At 48.7% G+C, this 24,978-nt stretch overlaps 1 protein-coding gene across 1 annotated transcript in view; it reads right to left on the bottom strand.

Annotated features, from left to right (window-relative positions):
* Positions 1-843: 843 nt before the first annotated feature.
* GSK3A (glycogen synthase kinase 3 alpha) overlaps positions 844-24,978 on the bottom strand; it is a 35,019-nt gene continuing 10,884 nt past the window's right edge. The window contains exons 5-11 of the mRNA XM_060258262.1: positions 21,456-21,586; positions 16,895-17,001; positions 12,942-13,039; positions 10,660-10,755; positions 8,833-9,019; positions 2,445-2,546; positions 844-2,318 (exon numbers count right to left, since the gene is read on the bottom strand). Of these exons, the coding sequence (XP_060114245.1) occupies positions 2,242-2,318; positions 2,445-2,546; positions 8,833-9,019; positions 10,660-10,755; positions 12,942-13,039; positions 16,895-17,001; positions 21,456-21,586 (798 nt within the window). The 3' untranslated portion in view covers positions 844-2,241. The remainder of the gene's footprint in view (positions 2,319-2,444; positions 2,547-8,832; positions 9,020-10,659; positions 10,756-12,941; positions 13,040-16,894; positions 17,002-21,455; positions 21,587-24,978) is intronic.

The following is a 24,978-nucleotide window of genomic DNA, read 5'->3' as shown; positions in this document are numbered from 1 at the left end:
TTTTGCCGGGATCGAACTCAGGTTGTGAGCAGAGAGCTTGGACTGCAGTGCTGCAACTTTACCACTCTGCGCCATGTGGCTGGTACAATTTTATGCAGTAGCTCACAACTTTAATGCCACGAGCTCAGAAAGTAGAGGTTTTGCACACAAGGCTCCATGGCTCACAGCAGGGGTGTCAAACATGCAGTTCGGAAGCCGAATCAGGCCCCCAGAGGGCTCCTCTCAGGCCCCCCAGCAGCTGGCTGTCATCTTCTTTCTTCTCCCTATATCTTGCTTCCTTCTGCATAAAAGCTTACTTTGCAAGGCTTGTTCAATTGCACAGGAGCTACAGAGCAGTCTCTATTTTCTCCATTGGCTGAGGCTCCTCCCTTGGGGAGGAAGGGGGGGGGAGATGAATAGCTTGCTTTGCCAGGCTCTCAACTGCACAGCAGAGCTACTGAGCCAAGCATCTCTTCCTTCTATTGGCTGAGGCTCCCCCCCCTTGCCCCCTGAGGAAGGAATGAAAGAGCCAGAGCTTCCTTTGCCCAGTTCTCTGGATCCCATGGCAGAAATACAAAGAAAGCATCCTTAAGACCAATGAGTGCTAATGTTGTAAGCATGTTTTTAAGTTTTTAAAATATATATATTTGTGTTTGTCTGTGTTCTTTATAAAATTTATATCCCTGCTACTTAATCTTAAATAGGTACAGACATGGCCCAGCCCAACAAGGTCTCATTTATGCCAGATCCGGCCCTCATAACAAATGAGTTTGACACCCGTGGCTTAGAGGGTGCATTGATCCCCATATTTCTGGGCTCCGACCTCCCCCCCCCCACCATGCAAAAACAAGGAATCCCGTGCCGTTCTTTCCGTTCATGCCAATAATTTATTGAACCGGATGTCTGTACACAGCCAAAAAACCTAAGAAAGAAACTAACACACAATGTCGGGAGGGAAAGGAAGGCAGTGATGATCGGTGTGTGGAGGGGTAGGGTGGGGTGGGGGGTTATCCACAGGCTGCACCCTGGCTCCCCAGGGAGGGGAACCTTCGCTCCTACAGCGATTCGAAGGTGGAGGGCGGGAGAACAGAGTTCCGGGGGGGGGGGGGGGGGTGATCGTTGCAACGTTGCGTTAAGAAAAAAAAAATTATAATCTATTTACAGGGAGAACGGTAAAAGGAAACCATCTGGGAGGAGAGGGACGGGGCAAAAAAATGGGAGATGTATTTACAGCTGGAAACGGAGTGGGCGGGAACTTAAAAACTAGTCTTCTCTGTATGCCTTTTCGAGAGCTCCTCCCCACTGGCGTGGGTTGGCGGCGCTGGGAAAGGATCTGTGATGGGGAAGGGGGGTGGGGACAGGCGTCCCCTGCCAGCCCGCTTGCTTGGAAAAAGCAGGCTCAATACCATCCTGTAACGAACCGTAGGAAATTCGGTTGCTGTCGATTTCGGAAGGTCGGTTTGTGAAAGGAATGGCTGGCCGTGCCCCCCCCCCCCCCCCGACGCAAGCTTGGGGGGGGGGGCCAGGAGGGAGAAGATTCTTGTTCCCAATAAGGAAAGATTGTGGTTGGGGACACAGCCAATGAATGATGGGGACGGAAGAAAAGGGAAGGGGCCGGGCCGGGGGTGGTGGTGGTGGAGAACAGCCTGAACGATAAAAACCGAACGACCTGCTTAAAAAAAGACAGCATCCGAGTTGGCAGAGGCTGGGGGGTACTTGGGAGAGGGAGAACGTACGGTGTGTCGAAGGGCCGTGGGGGTGGGACGTCGGAAACGGCAGGCAGCGTGAGACTAGAAATAAAACCATGTTGTTTCCATGGGATGTTAAAAACCAAGAGGACCTTAAAATCGAGGTGGGACGCACTGGGGAAGGGGGGGAGAGAGGGAAGCATCCCAAGGCAGCTCTCGGGTCTCTCCACCCCTCCCCGGAGGCACCAGCCTGAACTGCTTTTTTTTTTTTAAAGAAGGGAGCCCTTAAAACCGCGGGATTTCCCCTGCCCTCTCTCCGTGCCAAGGCATCACGGGGCCACGTGAGAGGGAGTCGAGGCAAGTGACTCGGGGAGACAGGAACGTCTCCCTCCCGTCCAAGCGGCCGTCTCGTCTCCGGCTGGCCTCCCCCTTGGCTGACGGGAAGCGGGCTCCGTGCGGTCTCCTGGGCTGCGGTTGCTTTTCCCCCACCATTCACAGTTCAGAGAAGTCCATGTGGGTGGCCTGGGGGGGTGGGGGAGAGTGGAGGGGCCTGCCCCCCTGGCCCGGCAGCCCCTCAGGACGTGTTGGCGATGGGTCCTGCACCGTCTGCGGGCGTCACCTGGCTCCTGTCGCCTCCCAATCTCCCTTCACCTGCAAAAAAAGAAACCAGGAAGAGTTCAGGTGGGATGCTCCCAGAATCCAGAGGGAATCAGTTCCTGGAGAATCCCCGCCACTCAGCAGGGATGGGCAGAGCAATCCGTGGAGAAAACCACTCACTTTGTGCAGTTGTGGGGCCAGGCACGGATCCCACTGAGGCAGCCTGGGACCGGACGTGTGGCGGAATGAGGCTGGGGTTGAGCAACGGCTGGATGGATAATTCTGCAAAGGGAGAGAGAGACAGGAGGTTAACCGCAGGGGCCGGAAGTCTTCCCAGGCTTCCTGAGCCAGTGGGAATCTCCCCGCATTTTAAAGCAGAGGGTTTGCGTTTGCAAAGCAGCTCAGCTCGTAACGCAAGAGCCACATAGAATAAACATCAGATTTTTGAGAGCCAGAAGACAAGGAAGGAAGGAATGCAAACAGATGGAGGGAGGGAGAGATGGAAAGAAAGCAACTTTAGCTTTAAAAGCATCCTCCAAGCTACTGGTTGGCTTGGCTTAGAGAAGTGATCTAAAGAAACAAATGCCGTTTTCCAAGGCAGCTGACTGGGTGGTGAGGGCTTCAAGAGCCACACAATATCTGTGAAAGAGCCACATGTAGCTCCCGAGCCGCAGTCTGACCATCCCTGCTGCGGAGTCTTGTGAGCAAAAATTCTACTTTGTGAGCTACTGGCATTAAAGTTGCGAGTTGCTGCCTAAATTGGTTTGCTCTAGAGCCACTTTTCCTGAGCTGAGAAAAAAATCTGTGAGCTGGAGGCTAAAAATCTGTGAGCTGGCTCACATTAACTCAGCTTAGAGGGAACACTGGTAGTGAGTCAAGAAGACGACGATGACTGTAGATTTATACCCTGCCCTCTCTGATTCAGAGACTCAGAGACCCACAATCTCCTTTATCTCCTCCTCCCTACAACAGACACCCTGAGAGGTGGGTGGGGCTGAGAGGGCTCTCACAGCAGCTGCCCTTTCAAGGACAACTCCTGCGAGAGCTATGGCTGACCCAAGGCCATTCCAGCAGCTGTAAGCAGAGGCGTGGGGAATCAAACCCGGTTCTCTCAGATAAGAGTCCGCACACTTAACCACTACACCAAACTGGCTCTCCCAACAAGTCTACAGCTTAAAAAGACCAATGGGTGCATCTGATCACCCTGATTCGATTTCACAAATACAGTATAGTTTGCGGTACAGGTACAGCCTCAGGAGTCTGCACAAGTTCCTTTGACCTGTTTCGGGCATATATCATTTAATACAGGGATGCCAAATCAGGCCCCGGGAAGATTCCTATCAGGTCCCTGAGCAACTGGCTGCTGTCTGCTTCCTTCTCCCTCTCACTTGCTTCCTTCTGCAACTCAACTTGCTTTGTAAGGCTTGCTTAATCGCACAGGAGCTACAGAGCAAGACTTCTACTTTCTCCATTGGTTGAGGCTCCTCCCCCTCCTGGTCCCCTGGGGAGGGAAGGAAACAACCAGAGCTCCCTAGTTCCCTGGATCCCACGGGAGAAATACAAAGAAAGCACCTTTAAGACCAACAAGTTCTAACCTTTTAAGTTAAAAAAAAAAATCTTTAGTCATGTTTATGTCCTTTAAAAAGTCTATATCTCTGCTACCTAATCTTAAACAGGCACACACATGGCCCGGCCCAACAAGACCTCATTTATGTCAGATTCTGGCCTACATAGCAAAATGAGTCTGACATTCCTGATTTAATATATTCTTTACTAAATGGCAAAGACTGCCTTTGTCAGTTGCATTGGCGTAAAGTGAGTGTTTTTACCTCACAGCCTTCCGATTCCTTCCCCTGTTTTCTTCAGTGGACTAATGGAGATAAATCCTTAGAATCATAGAGTTGGAAGGGACCCCCAGGGTCATTTGGTCCAACTCCCTGCACAATGCAGGATATTCACAAATACCTCCCCCTAAGTTCACAGGACCAGCATCGCTGTCAGATGGCCATCTAGCCTCTGTTTAAAAACCTCCAAGGAAGGAGAGCCCACCACCTCCCAAGGAGGAAGCCTGTTCCAATGAGGAATCGCTCTGTCAGGAAGTTCTTCCTAATGTTGAGCCGGAAGCTCTTTTGATTTAATTTCAACCCATTGGTTCTGGACCCACCTTCTGGCCTAACAGAAAACAATTCTGCACCATCCTCTACATGACAGCCCTCTAAGTACTTGAAGATGGTGATCCTATCACCTCTCAGCTACCTCCTCTCCAGGTTAAACATACCCAGTTCCTTCAACCTTTCCTCATAGGACTTGGTCTCCAGACCCCTCACCAACTTCGTCGCCTTCCTCTGGACCCCTTCCAGCTTGTCTATAGTCTTCTTAAAATGTGGTGCTCCTAACTGAACGCAATACTCCAGGTGAGGTCTCACCAGAGTAGAGTAAAGCGATACCATCACTTCACGTGATCTGGACACCATACCTCTGTTAATACAGCCCCAAAATTGCAGCTGCCTTTTACCTTGCTTTATTTAAGGTTAAGCTGCATGCATTCATGCCCCCATGAAACACCACAAAACAAAGCTTCGGACCATTCGCTCCTTTAATACCAAAAAAGTTTACTTCTGGGTATAAGCTTTGGTGTGCATGCACACGTCATTGAGAAGAAGATATTGGATTTATATCCCGCCCTCCACTCCAAAGAGTCTCAGAGCGGCTCACATTCTCCTTTCCCTTCCTCCCCCACAACAGACACCCTGTGAGGTGGGTGGGGCTGGAGAGGGCTCTCCCAGCAGCTGCCCTCTCAAGGACAACCTCTGCCAGAGCTATGGCTGACCCAAGGCCATTCCAGCAGGTGCAAGTGGAGGAGTGGGGAATCAAACCCGGTTCTCCCAGATAAGAGTCCGCACACTTAACCACTACACCAAACTGGCTCTTCTGTAGATAAGCTGAAAGAAGCGTGCATGCACATGAAAGCTTCTACCCAGAAATTAAACTTTGTTGGTCTTCAAGGTGCCACTGGACTCAAACTTTGTTCTGCTGCTTCAGACCAACATGGCTACCCACCTGAATCTACCAGAAAACATACATTTTTATTCAGGGCTTCTTCCGTAGCAGGACCTCCTTTGCATTTAAGGCCACACCCCCCTGATGTAGCCAGCCCTCCAAGGGCTTTACCGTAGGCCCTGAAGGAAGAGCTCTGTAAGATCCTGGAGGATTGGCTACAATCAGGGGATTTTTTTGTAGCAGGAGCTCCTTTGCATATTAGGCCACACACCCCTGATGTAGCCAGTCCTCCAAGAGCTTACAGGGCTCTTCTTACAGGGCCTACTGGAAGCTCCAGGAGGATTGGCTACATCAGGGGCGTGTGGCCTAATATGCAAACGAGTTCCTGCTGCAAAAAAAAAAAAGCCCTGTCTTTATTTATTGCAAAGGGTAAACAGAATCAAAGATTTCAGGTGTTCACGGCTGGTAAAATCCTTAGGGTTTGTAGAATCTTTCGGGCTCAAGTGCCGTGTTCTACTGGAGAAAGTGTTTCTTCCAGACGTTTCGTTTTTCTTCCAGACGTTTCGTTCTCGGCTGCGGAGAACGTCCTCAGTGGCGTTGCAGCCGGAGTAAACAGAATGTTGCAGCCGGTAAACAGAATGTGAGACAACCAGATTTGAATCTGTCAGTACCCAGAACTAAGATGGCTGTAAGTTCTGTATCAGGAGGGCAGCCACGTAGAAGAGCTACATTTGAGTCCAGTAGCACCTTTCGGATCAACAGGATTTTTGTTTAGTTTGGAGAGGAGACAACAGAGAGGTGATACGATAACATCTTCAAGCACTTGAAGGCCTATCGTACAGAGGATGGGGTGGATGTGCTTTTCGTGGCCCCAGAAGGCAGGACCAGAACCAACAGGCTGAAATTAAATCAGAAGACTTTCCAGCTTAACATTAGGGAGAACTTCCTGACCATTAGAACGGTTCCTCAGTGGAACAGGCTTCCTCGGGAGGTCAAATTGAACCAACACACTGTTAGCTGTAATAGCACAGAAATAAAAAACAATTTTCATTCATGTCAATGATGACAGAATCTTGTTATATTTTTACACAAGATTATTGCCTCTCAACGTGGAGCATTAAAGCAACAGGCAGAGTACATAAAGTCCAATAAACAAATTAATTCACAAAGTCCATTAGTTCTCAAATGGAAACCGTCACGTCCATGAGAAGTCCAATATGAAGTCTTAGTCCACACGAGGATTCTAGACAATCCCTTGTTCCGATGACTTCTTCCTCAATGAATGGCATGTACCAAACTATGCCATCATAGTGGTTTTCATGTCCATCCTGTATATTTTGTGGGTCCAATTAATTAATTGCATGATTCAGTGGCTATTGGCCACAGCGTATTGTTGGAACTGTCTGGGGCAGTGATGCTCTGTATTCTTGGTGTTGGGGGGGGGGGCAAAGTAGAAGGGCTTCTAGCCCCAATTGTGAACCTCTTGATGGCACTTGGGTTTGTTTGTTTGTTTTCTTTTTTGGCCACTGTGTGACACAGAGTGTTGGACTGGATGGGCCATTGGCCTGATCCAACATGGCTTCTCTTGTGTTCTTATGTCCAAGTTTTCAAGTAATTATGGACATAGAAAGCTGCCTTCTACTGAATCAGACCCTCAGTCCATCAAAGTCAGTATTGTCTACTCAGACTGGCAGCGGCTCTCCAGGGTCTCAAGCTAAGATTTTTCATGCCTATTTGCCTGGACCTTTTTTTAGTAGAGATGCCGGGGATTGAACCTGGGACCTTCTGCTTCCCAAGCAGATGCTCTGCCACTGAGCCACCGTCCCTCATTTTAGACAAGGCACTCTATTTGATTCCAAAGCACTTAAGGCAAATATTTCTAAGACAAAGTAGCCTTGCCTTCCTCGGGAGGCGGTGGGTTCTCCTTCTTTGGAGGTTTTTAAACAGAGGCTAGGCAGCAATGCTGATTCTGTGACCTTAGACAGATCGTGATAAGGAAGGCAGGAACGGGTTGCATCAGGGCTTCGTTCTCACGACCCCTTCTTGCACGCCCAGGGAAATGCTGTTCGCCACTTTGGGGTCAGACAGCAATTTTTCTCCAGGCCAGTTTGCCAAGAATCTCAGAAGTTTTTGCCATATTCTGGGCTTGGAACAGGGGTCACTGTAGGTGTGGAGAGGTACCTGTGAACTTCCTGCATTGTGCAGAGCGTTGAACTAGAGGACCCTTCCAACTCTATGACTCTAGGAGTATCTTCTGAAAGTCAAAGCTCCAGGGCTTTTTTTTTTTTAACAAGAACGCACAGGAACACAGTTCTGGCTGGCTTAGTGTCAGGGGGTGTGGCCTAATATGCAAATGAGTTCATGTTGTTTTTCTACCGAAAAAAAAAGACCTGTGCAGAACAATGGTGACATCAGGGGATGTGGCCTAATATGCAAATGAGTTCCTGCTGGGCTTTTTCTACAAGAGAAGCCTTGCAAAGCTCAGACAGGGACCCCTGTCCCTACTTGTATCTGGCAAAGGAAGCTTCGACTTGTGGAAGCTCATACCCTGCGAATATCTGGTCGGTCTTTAAGATGCCACTGGACTTGAATCCGGCTCTTCTGCTGCAGATCCACCTGGCTACCCTCTGAAACAGAATGTGAGGTGGGGCCCAGATTTAGAGTAGCGGTTAAGTGTGCGACCTCTTATCTAGGTGAACAGGGTTTGATTCCCCACTCCTCCACTTGCAGCTGCTGGAATGGCCTTGGGTCAGTCATAGCTCTCGCAGAGCTGTCCTTGAAAGGGCAGCTTCTGTCAGAGCTCTCTCAGCCCCACCTACCTCACAGGGTGTCGGTTGTGGGGGAAGAAGGGAAAGGCGATTGTGAGCCGCTCTGAGATTCTGAGTGGAGGGCGAGGCATAAATCTATAGTCTTCTTATTCTTCTACATGTGGGGCTTTTTAAAAATCCCAATTATTGTGTAGCTTTAAGAATCAGAAGTAAGGAAGGCACAGGGTGTGGATTAAGAATTCCCCAGCATCAAAATCTGAATGCTGTGGATTTGGATTCCTGGCTCTGTGGGGGTACCGTGGGCCTCCCCTAGCAAGGTAGATTCAATTCCAGTAGCATCTTAGAGAGGGGGATGCATTCTGGGGTATGCATTTTCCAGAGTCCAAGCTCCCTTTGTCAAATGCAAGTAGAAATACAGATCCCGGTCCTTATATCCCAGTGTGAAGGTATTGCAAAGAAAGGAGTCAGGATGCGGAGTTACAATGCAAAATGTACTCAGCTTGATTAGAGCAGGGGCGAAATGCTCGGAGGCAGAAAATCAGCATCTGTAGGAAGATTTTTAGAACCCTTATGTCTCTATTCAGCCCTGGGGGGAGGGGCCCATTGCCTTGAAATTGTGAATGAACTCACATACAGCAATCTCACGTATTCTCCCTGTGAAGCTTCTCTGTTTGAGGACTGCCGCTCTTAGGTCAGCGATGGGATGCCCTGGAGAAATTAAATGCTCTCCCCTAGCAAACGCTTGCTTTGTCTCCGAGGTCCACACCCCTGTGAGTTTGCCCCATCCTCAACCCACTTACCCACGGGGCTGAAGTTGAAGAGCGGGGGCAGCTCGCGCCCATTGGGCAGCCGGGTGTTGGGCTCGCGCAGCTCGTCGAAGAAGCTGTTGGCGCAGGCCTCGAGGGGGGAGAGGCGGGTGGCGGGCGTGTATTCCAGCAGCCGGCTGCACAGCGAGATGGCCTCCAGCGGCGTGCGGGGCTTGAACACCTGCGGGGAAGGCGTCCAGAAGGGAAGATGCAGAGTCACCCACAAGCCCATACTATTTAAACCCCACACCGATGCCTTCATCCCCTTAAATCAGGGGTTGCTCTATCACAGGTTGGCCTAAAAGCCGGCAGCGTGGGGCACAAAAGCCATCTACAGAAAACATGGAGTCCAGACAAGTTTCTCGTCTGCACTGCTGAAAACATTAAGTAGCAAATCCTTTCGTTTGGCTCGGGATGGGGCAAGGCATTATTCTTAGCTTAAGAGTCGAAAATTCTAGCCCAATTGTCAGTTAATCTATTCTTAATAAGATATTTATTGATTTATCTATCTGCTGGAATGGCCTTGGGTCAGTCATAGCTCTCGCAGAGCTGTCCTTGAAAGGGCAGCTTCTGTCAGAGCTCTCTCAGCCCCACCTACCTCACAGGGTGCCTGTTGTGGGGGAAGAAGGGAAAGAAGGGATTGATTGATTGGCAAACTGGAAATTATCTTAAATGCTAAATAAGATGTTCTACGATGTTATATATACCATAGCACTTTATGCATCGTAGAATTTTGTTATATATGGAATTAATCTACTTGATGCTACTTCATCCAACAAATTAGCTGTATAACTTGGAATTTTTAAAATAAACTTATCACATGTTTAAAAAAAATAGTAGCAAATCCCCGTTGGACGAGATTAACACCATCTAGGCAGGGAAATTCCAACAGACAGTGACCTTTCCTTCAAGCACAGCCAAGTCACAGCACTGTACCCTGAACTACAAACTAACCAGACTGAAATGAGAACTGCCATCGGAGTGGGCAGATCTCGAACACAAGCCCCGCCTGCTTGGCCTCCTTTGCTCCCGTGCCCCTCTCCCTCCTGCACACATATCCGTTGTGGCCACACCCACCTCCCCTGAAACGGAATGCAAACTGAAAATGCATTCGTGGACATTCCCCCGCCCCGCAATGTAACTTGTCAAGCAGAGAATGTCTGTGTTATTTGCAGAGTTCCGCTGCAAGATCCTATGGTGTGCACATCTGGCACGCATCACAAGGCTCAGTCAGGGCTGGATTAACAATGAGGCCAAGTAGGCACTGGCCTATGGGACCCCATGCCTTTAGGGGCCGCAGGTCAGCTTTCCCCTCCCCCCGGTTTCCCCCCTGCTTGCAGCCCTCTCAGCCTGCACGTGGCAGCCAGCAACTGAGTTGCTCTTTGCCCAACTTGCCTGGTGCGGCTGCTGCTGGCATCATCACCAAGTTTGCCTCTCTCTGTCCCCCTCCCCTCCTGCTTTTGAGAAGGTGCCTGCAGGCTGCAGCGGGGGCCGTGGCTGGTGGGTGCTCCAATTCTGAAATAATTTGTGAAGGGGGGGGGGCAAGATTTTGACTGCCTAGGGGCCTCCACAGGGCTTAATCCGGCACTGGGCTCAGTGTTCCTTGCTGCTGAATCTCAAGGGCCGGATGCAGAATTTTCACTGTTCTTAATGAGATGAGTTGTGGACACCTAGTCCCCCCATACCAGAGCGCCTCTCCAAGTGCCAGTGTCAGAGCCCTGGGATCAAAAACACTCTACAGCCTCCTGCCATTTTGGACAGCAGAAGGCAGTACCCGTAAACGCTTCCCCCTGATACTGCCCGCCTTTGTTCTTTTCTTACCTTTATCCAGGGGTGTGCTTTGATCTGGGGGAACTTGAACTCCGTGTAGTTGGGGTTCATCTCTCGGATCTGTTCTCGCGTCGGGGTCCCCAGCACCTGGAGGAGGGGAGAGGGCGTCAACTCTGAGCCTTCCTCAAATCTTTGCCCCAGATATCTTCCAAGGAGCTTAGGGCATGGTATATCTCCCCCTGTCCAATATTTTACTGCTTACAATGAGGTAGCTCTGGGCTGGAAGCACACGTAAGGGGCTCAAAGTCACATGGTGAATGGCTCATGCTGACTGGGGATTTGAACCCGGCTCATCTGAAGCTCCAACCACTACACCGCATGTGTCTCACGTGTGTGGACTCTTATCTGGGAGAACCAGGTTTGATTCCCCACTCCTCCACTTGCAGCTGCTGGAATGGCCTTGGGTCAGCCATAGCTCTGGCAGAGGTTGTCCTTGAAAGTGCAGCTTCTGTCAGAGCTCTCTCAGCCCCACCCACCTCACAAGGTGTCTGTTGTGGGGGGAGAAGATATAGGAGACTGTAAGCCGCTCTGAGTCTCTGATTCAGAGAGAAGGGCGGGGTATAAATCTAGTCGTCTTCTTCTTTTTCATATCCCACTGGCAACTTTTATGTGGCAGCAGTAGCCTTACTGAAAAGAGGTTCTCAACTCAGTAAAACAGACGTGGCCACATAAAATAAAAGTCAGATGTAGGTAGGTAGGTAGGTAGGTAGGTAGGAAGGAAGGAAGGAAGGAAGGAAGGAAGGAAGGAAGGAAGGAAGGAAGGAAGGAAGGAAGGAAGGAAAGAAAGATTGGGGAGGGAAAGGTGGTAAGAAAGCAAAATGCATTCACCAAGCCTCTGGCTGGCTTGGCAAAGTGATTTAAAGAGAGAAACGCCTTCTCCAAGTCAGCTGACTAGGGGTAGGGGCTTCGAGCGCCACATAGTATATGTGAAAGAGTCACATGTGGCTCCGAAGCTACAGTTTGGCCAACCCTGCAGTAAAACCTATTCTGGAACAGGTTATATATGCAAGGAGATGGCATGGGTCTTGGTGGGGGTGGGTTGGAACAGAAAAGTTAGGTCTGTGATTTTCAGACTGTCTTCCAGGGGCTTCGGAGACGGCTCAGCAACCCTGAACGTGGTTCCTCAGCAAATATGACCAGAAATGGCAAACAGCCTTCCACAACATGTAGCTGGCAACCTTCGCTGGCCTCCCTCCTACGCTGTGTTGTGCACTTCTGAGAGAGCATCTGCAGTTCGTGCAGAGCAACAGTGAAGCTCAATATGCCTGGCCAGCACCACAGGAATTGAGTGTGCAACCCAGTCTCCTCCCCAGGATCTTCTGTAGCCAGGGCCGGCCTAGGCAAATGCTCCCAGCAGGAGCGGGGGACGGGTGCCCCCACCCCGCTCGGCTTTAAGGGGTCAGACCTGGAAGAGTTGCCAGCCAGTTCCTCAGCTGAATAAACAGCAATTGGCCCATCAATCACTCTCCAGGCACCAATGTCAGCTGTTGATGATCAATCTCCTCCAAGCTCTCCTCCTCCCATCTCATGAGTTCGAAGCAGGCTCCGGAAAGAACTTTCAGAGCAAAGACATGAGGCACGCTGATGCTTCAGATCTCTCAGGCCTGAGTTCTAGCAGAGTCACTGCCACCCAGGGAGCAGGCTGATTGAGGCTCCTATATAGCTGCCACCCAGGACCTGGTAACCTTGTGGAAGCAACAAGTCTATTCTCTGGCTTGCATCCACGCTCCTTCCTGATTCCTGATCCTGACCTGCTTGATTTCCTTGGTGCCCTGACCTTTTGGCTTTTGGACATTGACTTCTGATTCAGGTTTGTGATTCTGCATTGGTGACTTGGCTCCTGCTTGCCTTCCTGGACTTTGACCTTGGGCTGGCTTTGGACTCCTGCCTGCCTGCACCCTGAGAATGTGACACACAGCACACGTGTGAAAAATGAACTGGGGGGAGGGTGCGCATTGGGGTTCTGCCTCAGGCGGCAGAACCCCACAAACCGGGCCTGTCCATAGCGGGCCTGTCCATAGTGAGTTCCATGCTGAAAAGTCCCCTGAATGTAGACAGTTTTGAAAACCACTGAGCTAATCCACACTTTTGGGCTTCTGGGTGTTCTTGGTCGATTTCTGAGGGGCACTTTTTGATTTGCTCTTATCTTAGCCTCAAGGCATGACATAGGAATGTGTCAAATGATTTCCCCCCCCCCCAAAGACGCCCAGCCCGCACCAGGATGTGCGTTTGGCTTCCTGGAGGGGAGCAGTCCGAGAAGAGACATTCGTTACCTTGATGATTTCCACCAGCTGGTCCACTCCGCTGTCCCCAGGGAATATCGGCTGCCCTAGCAGCAGTTCCGCCAGAACGCAACCAGCAGACCAGACATCTAGGAAAGAAGCAGAAGAGACGCTTCAGGGGTGGCCAGTGGGCTTCCTGGGAGAAGAGGAGGCTCTAATGCGGGGGTGTCATACATGCAGCCCGGGGGCCGAATTAGGCCCCTGAGCAACTGGCTGTCGTCTGCTTCCTTCTCCCTCTCTCTTGCTTCCTTCTGCATCACAGCTTGCTTTGCCAGGCTTGCTCAATTGCACAGGAGTTACAGAGCAAACCCCCTATTTTCTCCATTAGCTGAGGCTCCTCCCTTGGGGAGGAAGGGGGGGAGGCAGAGCTTGCTTTGACAGGCTCTCTCAATCTCAAGTGGAGCTACTGAGACAAGCCTCTCTTTCTTCTACTGGCTGAGGCTCCTCCCCTTCCTGGTCCTATGAGGAAGGAAGGAAAGAGCCAGAGCTTCCTTTGCCCAGTTCCCTGGATTCCATGGGAGAAATACAAAGAAAGCACATTTAAGACTGAGTACTTCTTCCAATATCTTCTTCTACTAATGTTTTAAGGTTTTTTCTCTTTAACAAATCTTTAATAGTGTTTGTGTCCTTTATAAACTTTATATTTCTGCTACCTAATCTTAAATAGGTACACACACAGAATCATCGAGTTGGAAGGGATATCGAGAGTCATCTAATCCAACCCCCTGCACAATGAAGAACTCACAAATACCTTCCCCTAAATTCACAGGATCTGCATTGCTGTCAGATGGCCATCTAGCCTCTGTTTAAAAACCTCCAAGGAAGGAGAGCCCACCAACCCCTGAGGAAGCCTGTTCCAGTGAGGAACCGCTCTAACGGTCAGGAAGTTCTTCCTCATGTTGAGCCGGAAACTCTTTTGATTTAATTTCAACCCACTGCTTCTGGTCCTACCTTCTGGGGCCACAGAAAACAATTCCACATGGCCCGGCCCAACAAGGTCTCATTTATGTCAGATTCAGCCCTCATAACAAATGAGTTCGACACCCCTGGTCTAATGGCTAAAGCTGGGAGCTCTTCATTCTGTTCGGGTGCCAAAGGGAGGTAAGATGTATATATGAACACATGAAGTCCAAGGCTATCCATTCTGGCCAGCAGCTGTTCTTCAGAAGCGGGGTTCTTTCCCAGCCCAGTCATCCCAGATCCGTTTTAACAAAAGAAGTCCAGGACTGAACCAAGGCTGCCATCCTCCAGGTGGTGAGAGAGATAAATCTAGAGCAGGGGTGTCGAACTCATTTGTTACGAGGGCCAGATCTGACATAAATGAGACCTTGCTGGGCCGGGCCATGTGTGTCTTAAAATGTAATGCCAGGTTGCAGAGATAGAAACTTTATAAAGGACACAAACACAACTAAAGATTTTTTTAAAACATAAAAACGTGCTTCAAACTTTAACGCTTGTTGGTCTTAATGGTGGTTTCATTGTATCTCTCCCGTGCGATCCAGGGAACTGGGCAAAGGAAGCTCTGACTCTTTCCTTCCTTCCCCAGGGGAAGGACCAGGAGGGAGGGAGCCTCAGCCAATAGAAGGAAGAGAGGCTTGGCTCAGTAGCTCTGCTGAGCGATTGAGAGAGTCTGGCAAAGCAAGCTATTCCTCCCCCCTTCCTCCCCAAGGAAGGAGCCTCAGCCAGTGGAGAAAACAGAGGCTTTGCTATGTAGCTCCTGTGCAATTGAGCAAGCTTCGTCAAGCAAGCTGTGATGCAGAAGGAAGCAAGAGAGAGGGAGAAGGAAGCAGATAACAGTCAGTTGTTCGGGGACCTGATAGGAGCCCTCGGGAGGCCTGATTTGGCTCCTGGGCCGCATGTTTGACACCCTAATCCAGAGAATCTAAGGTGAACCAGAGAAAACCAGCATGCTATGACTCAACAAAGGCTTAGTATAAACTTCATTCAGTGTAATGATTGCTATAGTTTGAATACAGTATATGTGGGCAACACACTACAGCAAACAATATATGTTATCACCCTATACAAGGAACTCTTTCAAAAAAATTACAAAGAAAACATACCGTAGTTCCACAACAGCAGAGCACTTTAAATTGTCATTAAACATAGTTCCATTGTTGAATTATATGATCCTGAGAAAGACTGAAGAAACCCATTCAGGTTTGTCTGGAGTATACAGGGGACTTTTGAAAAAATGCTATAATGTTGTGGAATTGTGTTAAGTTTTCTGTATTTTTGGAAAGAATTCCAAAACACTTATCGTTTGTTGCAGTGTGTTGTCCACATTCAAATTGTAGCAATCATTACCAGGGCTTTCTTTGAGCAGGAACGCACAGGAACGCAGTTCCGGCTGGCTTGGCATCAGGGGGTGTGGCCTATTATGCAAATATGCTCCTGCCAGTGAAACAATGGTGCCATCAGGGGGTGTGGCCTAATATGCCAATAACTTCCTGCTGGGCTTTTTCTACAAAAAAAGCCTTGATCATTACACTAAATGAAATGTATACAAAGTCTTTGTTGAATCATCCTCTGGGTGGGGCCTGGGAATATCCTGGAATTACACCTACTCTCCAAGCAAAAAAGAGCAGTTTCTTGGGAGAAAATGGCTGCTTCGGAGGGTGGATTCTATGGTATTATATGGGGCTTTTTCTGTAGCAGGAACTCCTTTGCTTATTAGGCCACACATCCCTGATGTAGCCAATCCTCCTGGACCTTACAGTAGGCCCCGTAATAGGAGCCCTGTAAGCTTTTGGAGGATTGGCTACATCAGGGGTGTGTGGCCTAATAACAGGGCTTTTTTGTAGCAGGAACTCCTTTGCATATTAGGCCACACATCCCTGATGTAGCCAATCCTCCAAGAGCTTACAGGGCTCTAAGTACAGGGCCTACTGGAAGCTCCAGGAGGACTGGCTACATCAGAGAGGTGTGGCCTAATATGCAAAGGAATTCCTGCTACATAAAAAGCCCTGGTGTTATACGCTGCTGAACTCCCTCTGCTCCCCAAACCCTGCCTTACTAAGGCTCCACCCCCAAATCTCCTGGAATTTCCAAACCGAGCTGGCAATCCTAAATTGAGCCTGCAACCTTCTGCCCACAAAGCATGTTGATCTGCTGCCGAGTTTCACTACTCAATAGCGAGCACAGGTTTCACGGCGTGGAACTATCTTGGCTGTATCGCGCTAGATCAGGGGTGTCAAATATGCGGCCCGGGGGCTGAATCGGGCCCTCAGAGGGCTCCTATCAGGCCCCCGAGCAACTGGCTGTCATCTGCTTCCTTCCCCCCCCCCACCCTTGCTTCCTTCTGCATAACAGCTTGCTTAGCAAGGCTTGCTCAATTGCACAGGAGCTACAGAACAAAACCTCTGTTTTCTCCATTGCTGGGCCTCCTGCCTTGGGGAGGAGGGCAAAGCTTGTTTTTCCAGGCTCTCTCAATCGCACAGCAAAGCTACTGAGCCAAGCCTCTCTTCCTTCTATTGGCTGAGGCTCCTCCCCCTCCTGGGGAATGAAGGAAAGAGCCAGAGCTTCCTTTGCCCAGTTCCCTGGATCCCATGGGAGAAATACAAAGAAAACACCTTTAAGACCAACGAGTACTAATGTTAACGAGTTAAAGTTTTTTTTTTAAATATTTAATTGTGTTTGTCTGTGTCATTTATAAAGTTTTTATCTCTGCTACCTAATCTTAAATAGGTATAGCCATGGCCTGGCCTGACAAGGTCTCATTTATATTAGATCCGGCCCTCACACCAAATGAGTTCGACACCCCTGCGCTACATAGTGTATTGAACAGCAGCCTCTGAATTCCCATTCAGTGAATGTGCAAAGGTTTTTTTCCGGTCAGCAAACAGGTCCCATTAGTTCGTTCCAGTCGAAGATAACTAATTTTATCGGACGGCGTGTGCGGGGGAGGAATAGGAGACGGCGCGGTGGCGGAAGTCCATTCTCACCTATGTTTGACGTGTAATCGGTGGCTCCGAAGATGAGCTCGGGGGCGCGGTAGTAGCGAGAACAGATATAGGAAACGTTGGGTTCTCCCCGCACCAGCTGCTTTGCGCTGAAATGGGAACAGAAGAGAACAGTTAGGGCACCTGTGAAGATGGGAGGGGATCTTATCTGGAGCCCAGTCCTTTCACCATGATTGGGGGAAGAACCAGCTGATGAATGCATGAGAAAACATGCCCTGGCATGCTTTATGCGCAGGGTCGGGGGGTGGGGGCGAATATTTGTATAAAAAGAAGAAGAAGATGATATTGGATTTATATCCCGCCCTCCACTCCAAAGAGTCTCAGAGCGGCTCACAATCTCCTTTACCTTCCTCCCCCACAACAGACACCCTGTGAGGCGGGTGGGGCTGGAGAGGGCTCTCACAGCAGCTGCCCTTTCAAGGACAACCTCTGCCAGGGCTATGGCTGACCCAAGGCCATCCCAGCAGCTGCAAGTGGAGGAGTGGGGAATCAAACCCGGTTCTCCCAGATAAGAGTCCGCGCACTTCACCACTACACCAAACTGGTGATTTCACAGGAACAGAGAAAAGCTGCAGAATTTGGCATGCGCTGCAGACTTATCTCCCTGGGTTTTCCCATCTTTATTTTAAAAGACTCCCTTGCATAGAATCATAGAGTTGGCAGGGATCGCTGAGGTCATCTAGTCCAACCCCCTGCACAATGCAGGAAATTCAGAAATACCTCTCCCCAACACCTCCAGATACCGCTGCTCCATGCCCAGAAGATGGCAAAAAACCTCCAGGATCCCTGGCCAAACCAGCTTGGAGACAAATTGCTCCCTGACCCCAAAGTGGCAACCGGCATTCCCCTGGGGGCGTAAGAAAGGGCCACGAGAACAAAGTGCTGGTGCAGCCCTTCCTGCCCTCCCTCTCAGGATCTGCCTGAGTCCGCAGAATCGGCATTCCTGCCCGATGGCCACCCAGCCTCTGCGTTAGAAGAAGACTGCAGATTTATACCCCACCTTTCTCTCTGAATCAGAGCGGCTTACAATCTCCTATATCTTCTCCCCCCACAACAGACACCCTGTGAGGTGGGGTGGGGCTGAGGGGGCTCTCACAGCAGCTGCCCTTTCAAGGACAACCTCTGCCAGAGCTATGACCCAAGGCCATTGCAGCAGGTGCAAATGGAGGAGTGGGGAATCAAACTGGGTTCTCCCAGATAAGAGTCCGCACACTTAACCACTATATTAAACTGGGCGGGGCTGAGAGAGCTCTCCCAGAAGCTGCCCTTTCAAGGACAACCTCTGCCAGAGCTATGGCTGACCCAAGGCCATTGCAGCAGGTGCAAGTGGAGGAGTGGGGAATCAAACTCGGTTCTTCCAGATAAGAGTCTGTGCATTTAACCACTACACCAAACTGGGTGGGGCTGAGAGAGCTCTCCCAGAAGCTGCCCTTTCAAGGACAACCTCTGCCAGAGTTATGGCTGACCCAAGGCCATTGCAGCAGCTGCAAGCAGAGGAGTGGGGAATCAGACCCGGTTCTCCCAGATAAGAGTCCACACACTTAACCATTACGCCAAACTGGCTCTTGGGGTTATTCTTCTCGGGGTTGCACAGGTACCAGCGAGAACCTCAAGACAATTCTCTGCCACAAGGGCACCAGTGGAAGTAAGGGGAAGGAGGCTCACCCCTTGCTACGCCTAAAGAAAGCAAAATAAATCCAAGTGCTCCAGTCAGGCTGATCACCACATACGTCATCCTTTTGCTTCCTTTGTGAGCATTCTTCACAAGACCCTTCCCACTTCCTGACTAGGATAGAAGGGCTCGGATCTCCACTCCTGCTCTGCCACGTCTCACAAACGGAGCTTGGGCTCTCCAAAACCTGTGCCCTTGGGCTCTCAAAAACTTGCATTGGTCTCGTAACAGGATTTTTCTTGACAGAAATTGACCAGTGTTTACGCTGCCAATGCAAGAGGCTTGGGGGTTCCGTTACAAAAATGTGATTTCTCCTCAAGTGAAATTTCTACATTAGTGAAGATATTGCTCTACTGTGAAATCAGCTGGTGAACAAGGCTTCAAAACTGGCTTACGTCGACCCCTGGTCAGCTGACGTTATCTGAATTGTAGTCCTCCAGTAGTGATGGTCTGAAATTGCATTTGCTTAGCTACGAGGGAGGACGAAGAGAAAAACTTTCTTGAGAGCAGTTTTGATACTGTACTGATATGGGTGTATGTGGTATGTACCTACGCTACGACTGACCCAGAGAGAGATCTTGGGGTCGTGGTAGATAACTCACTGAAAATGACAAGACAGTGTGCGATTGCAATAAAAAAGGCCAACGCCATGCTGGGAATTATTAGGAAGGGAATTGAAAACACATCAGCCAGTATCATAATGCCCCTGTATAAATCGATGGTGCGGTCTCATTTGGAATACTGTATGCAATTCTGGTCACCGCACCTCAAAAAGGATATTATAGCATTGGAAAAAGTCCATAAAAGGGCAACTAGAATGATTAAAGGTTTGGAACACTTTCCCTATGAAGAAAGGTTAAAACGCTTGGGGCTCTTTAGCTTGGAGAAACGTCGACTGCGGGGGTGACATGATAGAGGTTTACAAGAATATGCATGGGATGGAGAAAGTAGAGAAAGAAGTACTTTTCTCCCTTTCTCACAATACAAGAACTCGAGGGCATTCGGTGAAATTGCTAAGCAGTCGGGTTAGAGCGGATAAAAGGAAGTACTTCTTCACCCAAAGGGTGATTAACATATAGAATTCACTGCTACAGGAGGTGGTAGCAGCTACAAGCATAGCCAGCTTCAAGAGGGGGTTAGATAAAAATATGGAGCAGAGGTCCAACAGTGGGTATTAGCCACAGTGTGTGTGTGTGTGTGTGTGTGTGTGTATATATATATATATATATATAAATTTTGGCCACTGTGTGACACAGAGTGTTGGACTGGATGGGCCATTGGCCTGACCCAACATGGCTTCTCTTATGTTCTTACGTACGCTATTAATTTTTGATAGAATGGATGTTTACATATTGATATTAATGTATATATTTTGATATGTCTAGATATTTTGATATGTGTCTACCAATTTCCCCTCTAAACTGCAGAGTCTTGTGAGCAAAAAATTCTACTTTATGAGCTGCTGGCATTAAAGTTGTGCGCTCTGGGGTCCTCCTTCCTGAGCTAAGACAAAATACGCGTGAGCTGGAGGCTAAAAATCTGTGAGCTAGCTCGCGCTAACTCAGCTTAGAGGGAACACTGGTAACTATGTATTCAATAGAGACTATGTGTAACTTTACAAGAGTCTGCATATTTATTCTGGTAGTTCTACACAGGGTTGTTTCCGCTGGTTGTGCTACTGCTTGTACCCCCATGATGCCCTATTGTTCTTGGTAAGTTTCAAACAAGCCCTTTTAAACTTCTCAATTGTCAATTCTTCTTAATGTAAATCCACACTGAGCGTTTGCCAACATACATAGTTTTTTTCCTGAGACATCAAAAGAAGCAGAATACATTTTATAATCCACGTATATTTCAGTCGCAAAAGCAACTGTGCTTGTTCGAAAAGGGACACCGCTAATCCCTATTCCTTAGTTGCCCCCTTATTGTCTTGAGCAGGGGTCCTCAAACTTAAATGGTCACTGATGAAAGCTACAGTTTCATTTTTCTGTATAAGCAGCAGGCAAAGACAGAGTCTTTATCCATCTCTCTGGCTGCCCTGACATGACATCATGGAATGTTCAGCCAATCTCAGTGCTGAGGGGGAGGGGGTCGGTCAAGAACATTGGCTAGCATCATGAGTGGCTATTGAAAATAAAGGAAAACACCTGACAAATTGAAAAAGCCTCAGAGGAGGGGGGGAAGCAGGAAAGAGGACTGAAAAGTATAAGACTGCGGGGGCCGGGGCAGCTGAACTGCACAGAGATGGATGAAATCAGTCTCCCTGTTCACAGAACCAAGCTGGCTTGTGAAATCTACTCAGAAGAGCGAGGACTGAATTTCACTGAAAGAAGAAAGAAGAGGAAGAAAGAAGAAGACAACTGCGGATTTATACCTAATCCTTCTCTCTGAATCAGAGACTCAGAGAAGCTTACAATCTCCTATATCTTCACCCCCCCCCCCCGACAACACACACCCTGTGAGCAGTGTTCCCTCTAAGCTGTTAGTGTGAACTAGCTCACAATTTTTTAGCCTTCAGCTCACACATTTTTGTCTCAGCTCAGGAAAAATGGCCCTAGAGCAAACTAATTTATGCAGTAGCTCACAACTTTAATGCCAGCAGCTCACAAAGTTGAATTTTTGCTCACAAGACTCCGCAGCTTAGAGGGAACACTGCCTGTGAGGTAGGTGGGGCTGCGAGAGCTCTCACAGCAGCTGCCCTTTCAAAGACAACTCCTGCGAGAGCTATGGCAGGCCCAAGGCCGTTCCAGCAGCTGCAAGTGGAGGAGTGGGGAATCAAACCCGGTTCTCCCAGATAAGAGTTTGCACACTTCACCACCACACAAAGCCTAGGCTGCAGGAGGGAAGTGGCCCCTTCCTTGCCGATCTCACCTGCCAAAATCACACAGCTTCAGTACCGCCGTGTCGGGGTCCACGAGCAGGTTTTGGGGTTTGATGTCCCGGTGACAGACGCCTTGGGAATGGATGTAAGCGAGACTGCGGAAAAGCTGGTACATGTACACCTGGTTGTGGGGGAAAAAAAGAGGCAGGTTTTCAGCTTAGCTTTTATTTTTTTATTTATTTTGCTAGATTTATATCCCACCCGTTCTGCGAAGGCTCACGGCGGCTAACAACATCAAATAAACAGAGGCAACGTTAGAAGCGGTATTAAAACCCCAACAACAAAACAATCGAATAAAATCACAGTGGTGCTACTACATCTATTATAAACCACTAACAGACACCATAAATTTAAATGAAAAACCAATGTAATGTGAAGGTCAGTGGTGTTCTGACCAGGTTTGCATGTAGAACGTCAAATGAACAAAAACATACTTCACATGAACGAAAACATGCTTCAAAAGGATATTCCCACAATTCAGTTCAAAAGCAGTTCAACAAACTTTTCAATCACAAAGGAATATCCATATTCCAGTATTTAGTTCATAGAGCTAAAGGAAGCCCTTCCAAAGACATCTGTTCTAGATATCAAGACGTTTCATCTGTCTTTCTTCAGTTTGGAAGCTTATTTTTCAGTGGAAACCAGTCTTTGCAACACATTCATAGAAGACCAACAAGATTCAAGACATATCTGACAGATTTCCAGGTTCTCCTTGTTCATTTGAAGTTCTATGTGCAAGCCTGGTTAGAACACCACTGACCTTCACATTACATTCGTTTATCGTTTAAAATTTATGGTGTCTCTTAGCGTTTTTTTATTTACACATTTGTACCCTAAGATCCTATAGTATTGCTATACTACATCTATTATGGGCAGGATCATATGGTGTCCTCCTCTCTCCAAGGCCACTGAATCCTAGGCAGTCGGTATTAATACAATAAATCCAGGTGGGGTAGACAGCCCTCTCCCACTGAGATGTCATATGCCATCCGGGACAACTGTGATAAGTCCCGCAGGGCCCTGATGGCTTCTGGGAGGTTCCAGATTATTGGGGCTGCCACAGAGAAGGCTCTGGTTCTGGTGGAATTTAGCCTAGCCTCTTTTAGCCCAGGGACAACCAGAAGATTTTGAGAACTTGAGAGCTTTCGGCTCTCTAAAATCCCAGCTCATCTACTGAAATCCACGCAGGAAGTTGACGATAAGCAAAAGGGTGCCTACACAGTCTTATCTTTGAGATAACAAGAACATGAAAAGCGCCAGTTGAAACCAGAATGGGAGAAACTCGAGTGGGTATTAAGGAACTAGCCCTCATGGGTATGTTATGTTTTCCTGCCCACATAATATACGCAGTGCTGAAAATCTGGATTTTTGTGGTCTGCCTTCCTTTCTCCTGACAAACCACCCTTTTCTGATTGAGATCTTTCAACTAACAATGCCAGACGCCCAAGACAAGGGCAAACTCTCAGCCAGATCATACAGAACGGAGATCCCAATTAGTGCTGACATTCCCACTGATAAGAATAGAGCGGGCTCATCAGAGACAACTGATACGTGTGCACACATGGGGGTGTGTGTGTGTGTGCGTTCTTGCGCCTTCAAGACGCACAGAAAAGCATAAACTGAGCCACAGCAGTCTCGCAGGGCTAAATTTCTCTGCAGTCATCTGCAGGGAAAAACCATTCCTGTAACAAGACTGTGGCGTGTCATTTACACATATTTTTGTTAAGTGGCGTTATGGAGAACGTCCCTTGCCACGACTCCCTCTGACCGAATGTCATGTGGAATGAAAAACGAAGACATGCACAAAAGGGACCAGATCCACAAATTCCTGGCCAGATGGAACAGGCCTGCGCATTCTCCAGATCTGCCTATCTGTAACACAACCCAGGGATTCTACAGCAGGATACCCAAAATTACACAAACGCTGTGATTCCACAAAGATAGACCCAGGTGGGCAGCCGTGTTGGTCTGAAGCGACAGAACCAAGTAGGAGTCCAGTAGCACCTTTAAGATCAACAAAGTTTTATTCAGAATGTAAGCTTTCGTGTGCATGCAGACTTCATCTGGACAGGAGCACCTCTGGAAAAGACATGTTCTCCATTTAACCCAGACTTGCAAGCAATAGAGCAATTAACAGCCTCCATTTATTGCCTTATTGAGAGCCAATTTGGTGTAATGGTGAAGTGCGTGGACTCTTATCTGGGAGAACCCGGGTTCGATCCCCCACTCCTCCACCTGCACCTGCTGGAATGGCCTTGGGTCAGCCTAACTCTGGCAGAGGTTGTCCTAGAAAGGGCAGCTTCTGGCAGAGCTCTCTCAGCCCCACCCACCTCACAGGGTGTCTGTTGCAGGGGGTGGGGGAGGTAAAGGAGATTGTGACCGCTCTGAGACTCTGAGATTCAGAGTATAGGGCGGGATATAAATCCAATATCATCTTCTCCTTCTAATGACACTCTCACCGTCATTCGCCCATTCTGACATGTTGTTTTATCGGTTTCCCACGCAAATGCTATCCAGACCAAATGTTCTTTCAATTTGTTAATTTCACTCTTTTGCCACTGGATCCTAACTTTGTACTACTTTGCATTCCTAACCACTGCCCACCAGCTGACATTCCCAATAAAATTTTGTTGGTCTTACAGGCGCTACTGGACTCCTACTTTGTGATTCCACGTTAGGGCAGGATGAGGACTAAAAGGCACAAGATACAGCTTCCTAAAAATCTTCACTTACACATTTGTTATTTTATTTTTTAAAACCACGTTTCTAAAAACATGCTTGAATGCACGCAAGGGCAACAACTGCTCAGAGATGGCCAAATGAGCTTTACAAGGACCCCGGATGGAGCTCTGGCTTCTCTTCGTATCTCCTCGCCCTTCCCTGTAACTGGCGCGGCAAGACGAGGTTGCACAAAACCCGCAGAATCATCCAAATGAGGAATTAAGCAACATTTTAATTTGCACAGTTCGCAGAGATTGCAAAATTTAGACGTCTGTTCCCAGAAAAGTTAAAGAACAACAATGGCACACGCAGAGAATGTATCAAGTGGCGTCGCGCCAAATCAGACTGCTGGCAGTGGCTCTCCACTGCTCGAAGCCGAGAAACACCTGCTTCCTTGAGGCCCGCTGCATTCGAACCTGGAACCTGCCTCAGGCAAACCACGTGCTCGTCCACTGGGATGGAGCTCAGTCCCAGATTATGGTGCAAAGAGCAAAGGAAATCTGTCTTGAACCCGACACAGAAAAAAAATCACCAGCTGAGAACTGGCTATTAGTATCTGGAGATGGAGGCTCTTCTCCCACCATACGACAAAGGGCACCGAAAGCGGTTATTGCCATCCTCCTTTGACCCTTAATGGCAATAAGGCTTTTTGTGTAGCAGGAACTCTTTTGCATATTGGGCCACACCCCCTGATGTAGCCAGTCCTCCAAGAGCTTAAAGGTAAAGGTAGTCCCCTGTGCAAGCACCAGTCGTTTCCGACTCTGGGGTGACATTGCTTTCACAACGTTTTCA

This window comes from Heteronotia binoei, chromosome 17, assembly GCF_032191835.1.
Source record: "Heteronotia binoei isolate CCM8104 ecotype False Entrance Well chromosome 17, APGP_CSIRO_Hbin_v1, whole genome shotgun sequence".
In the NCBI taxonomy this organism is placed as follows: Eukaryota; Metazoa; Chordata; class Lepidosauria; order Squamata; family Gekkonidae; genus Heteronotia; species Heteronotia binoei.
Note: the sequence above shows the minus strand (reverse complement) of the source record. Positions and strands in the feature narration are given on the sequence as shown.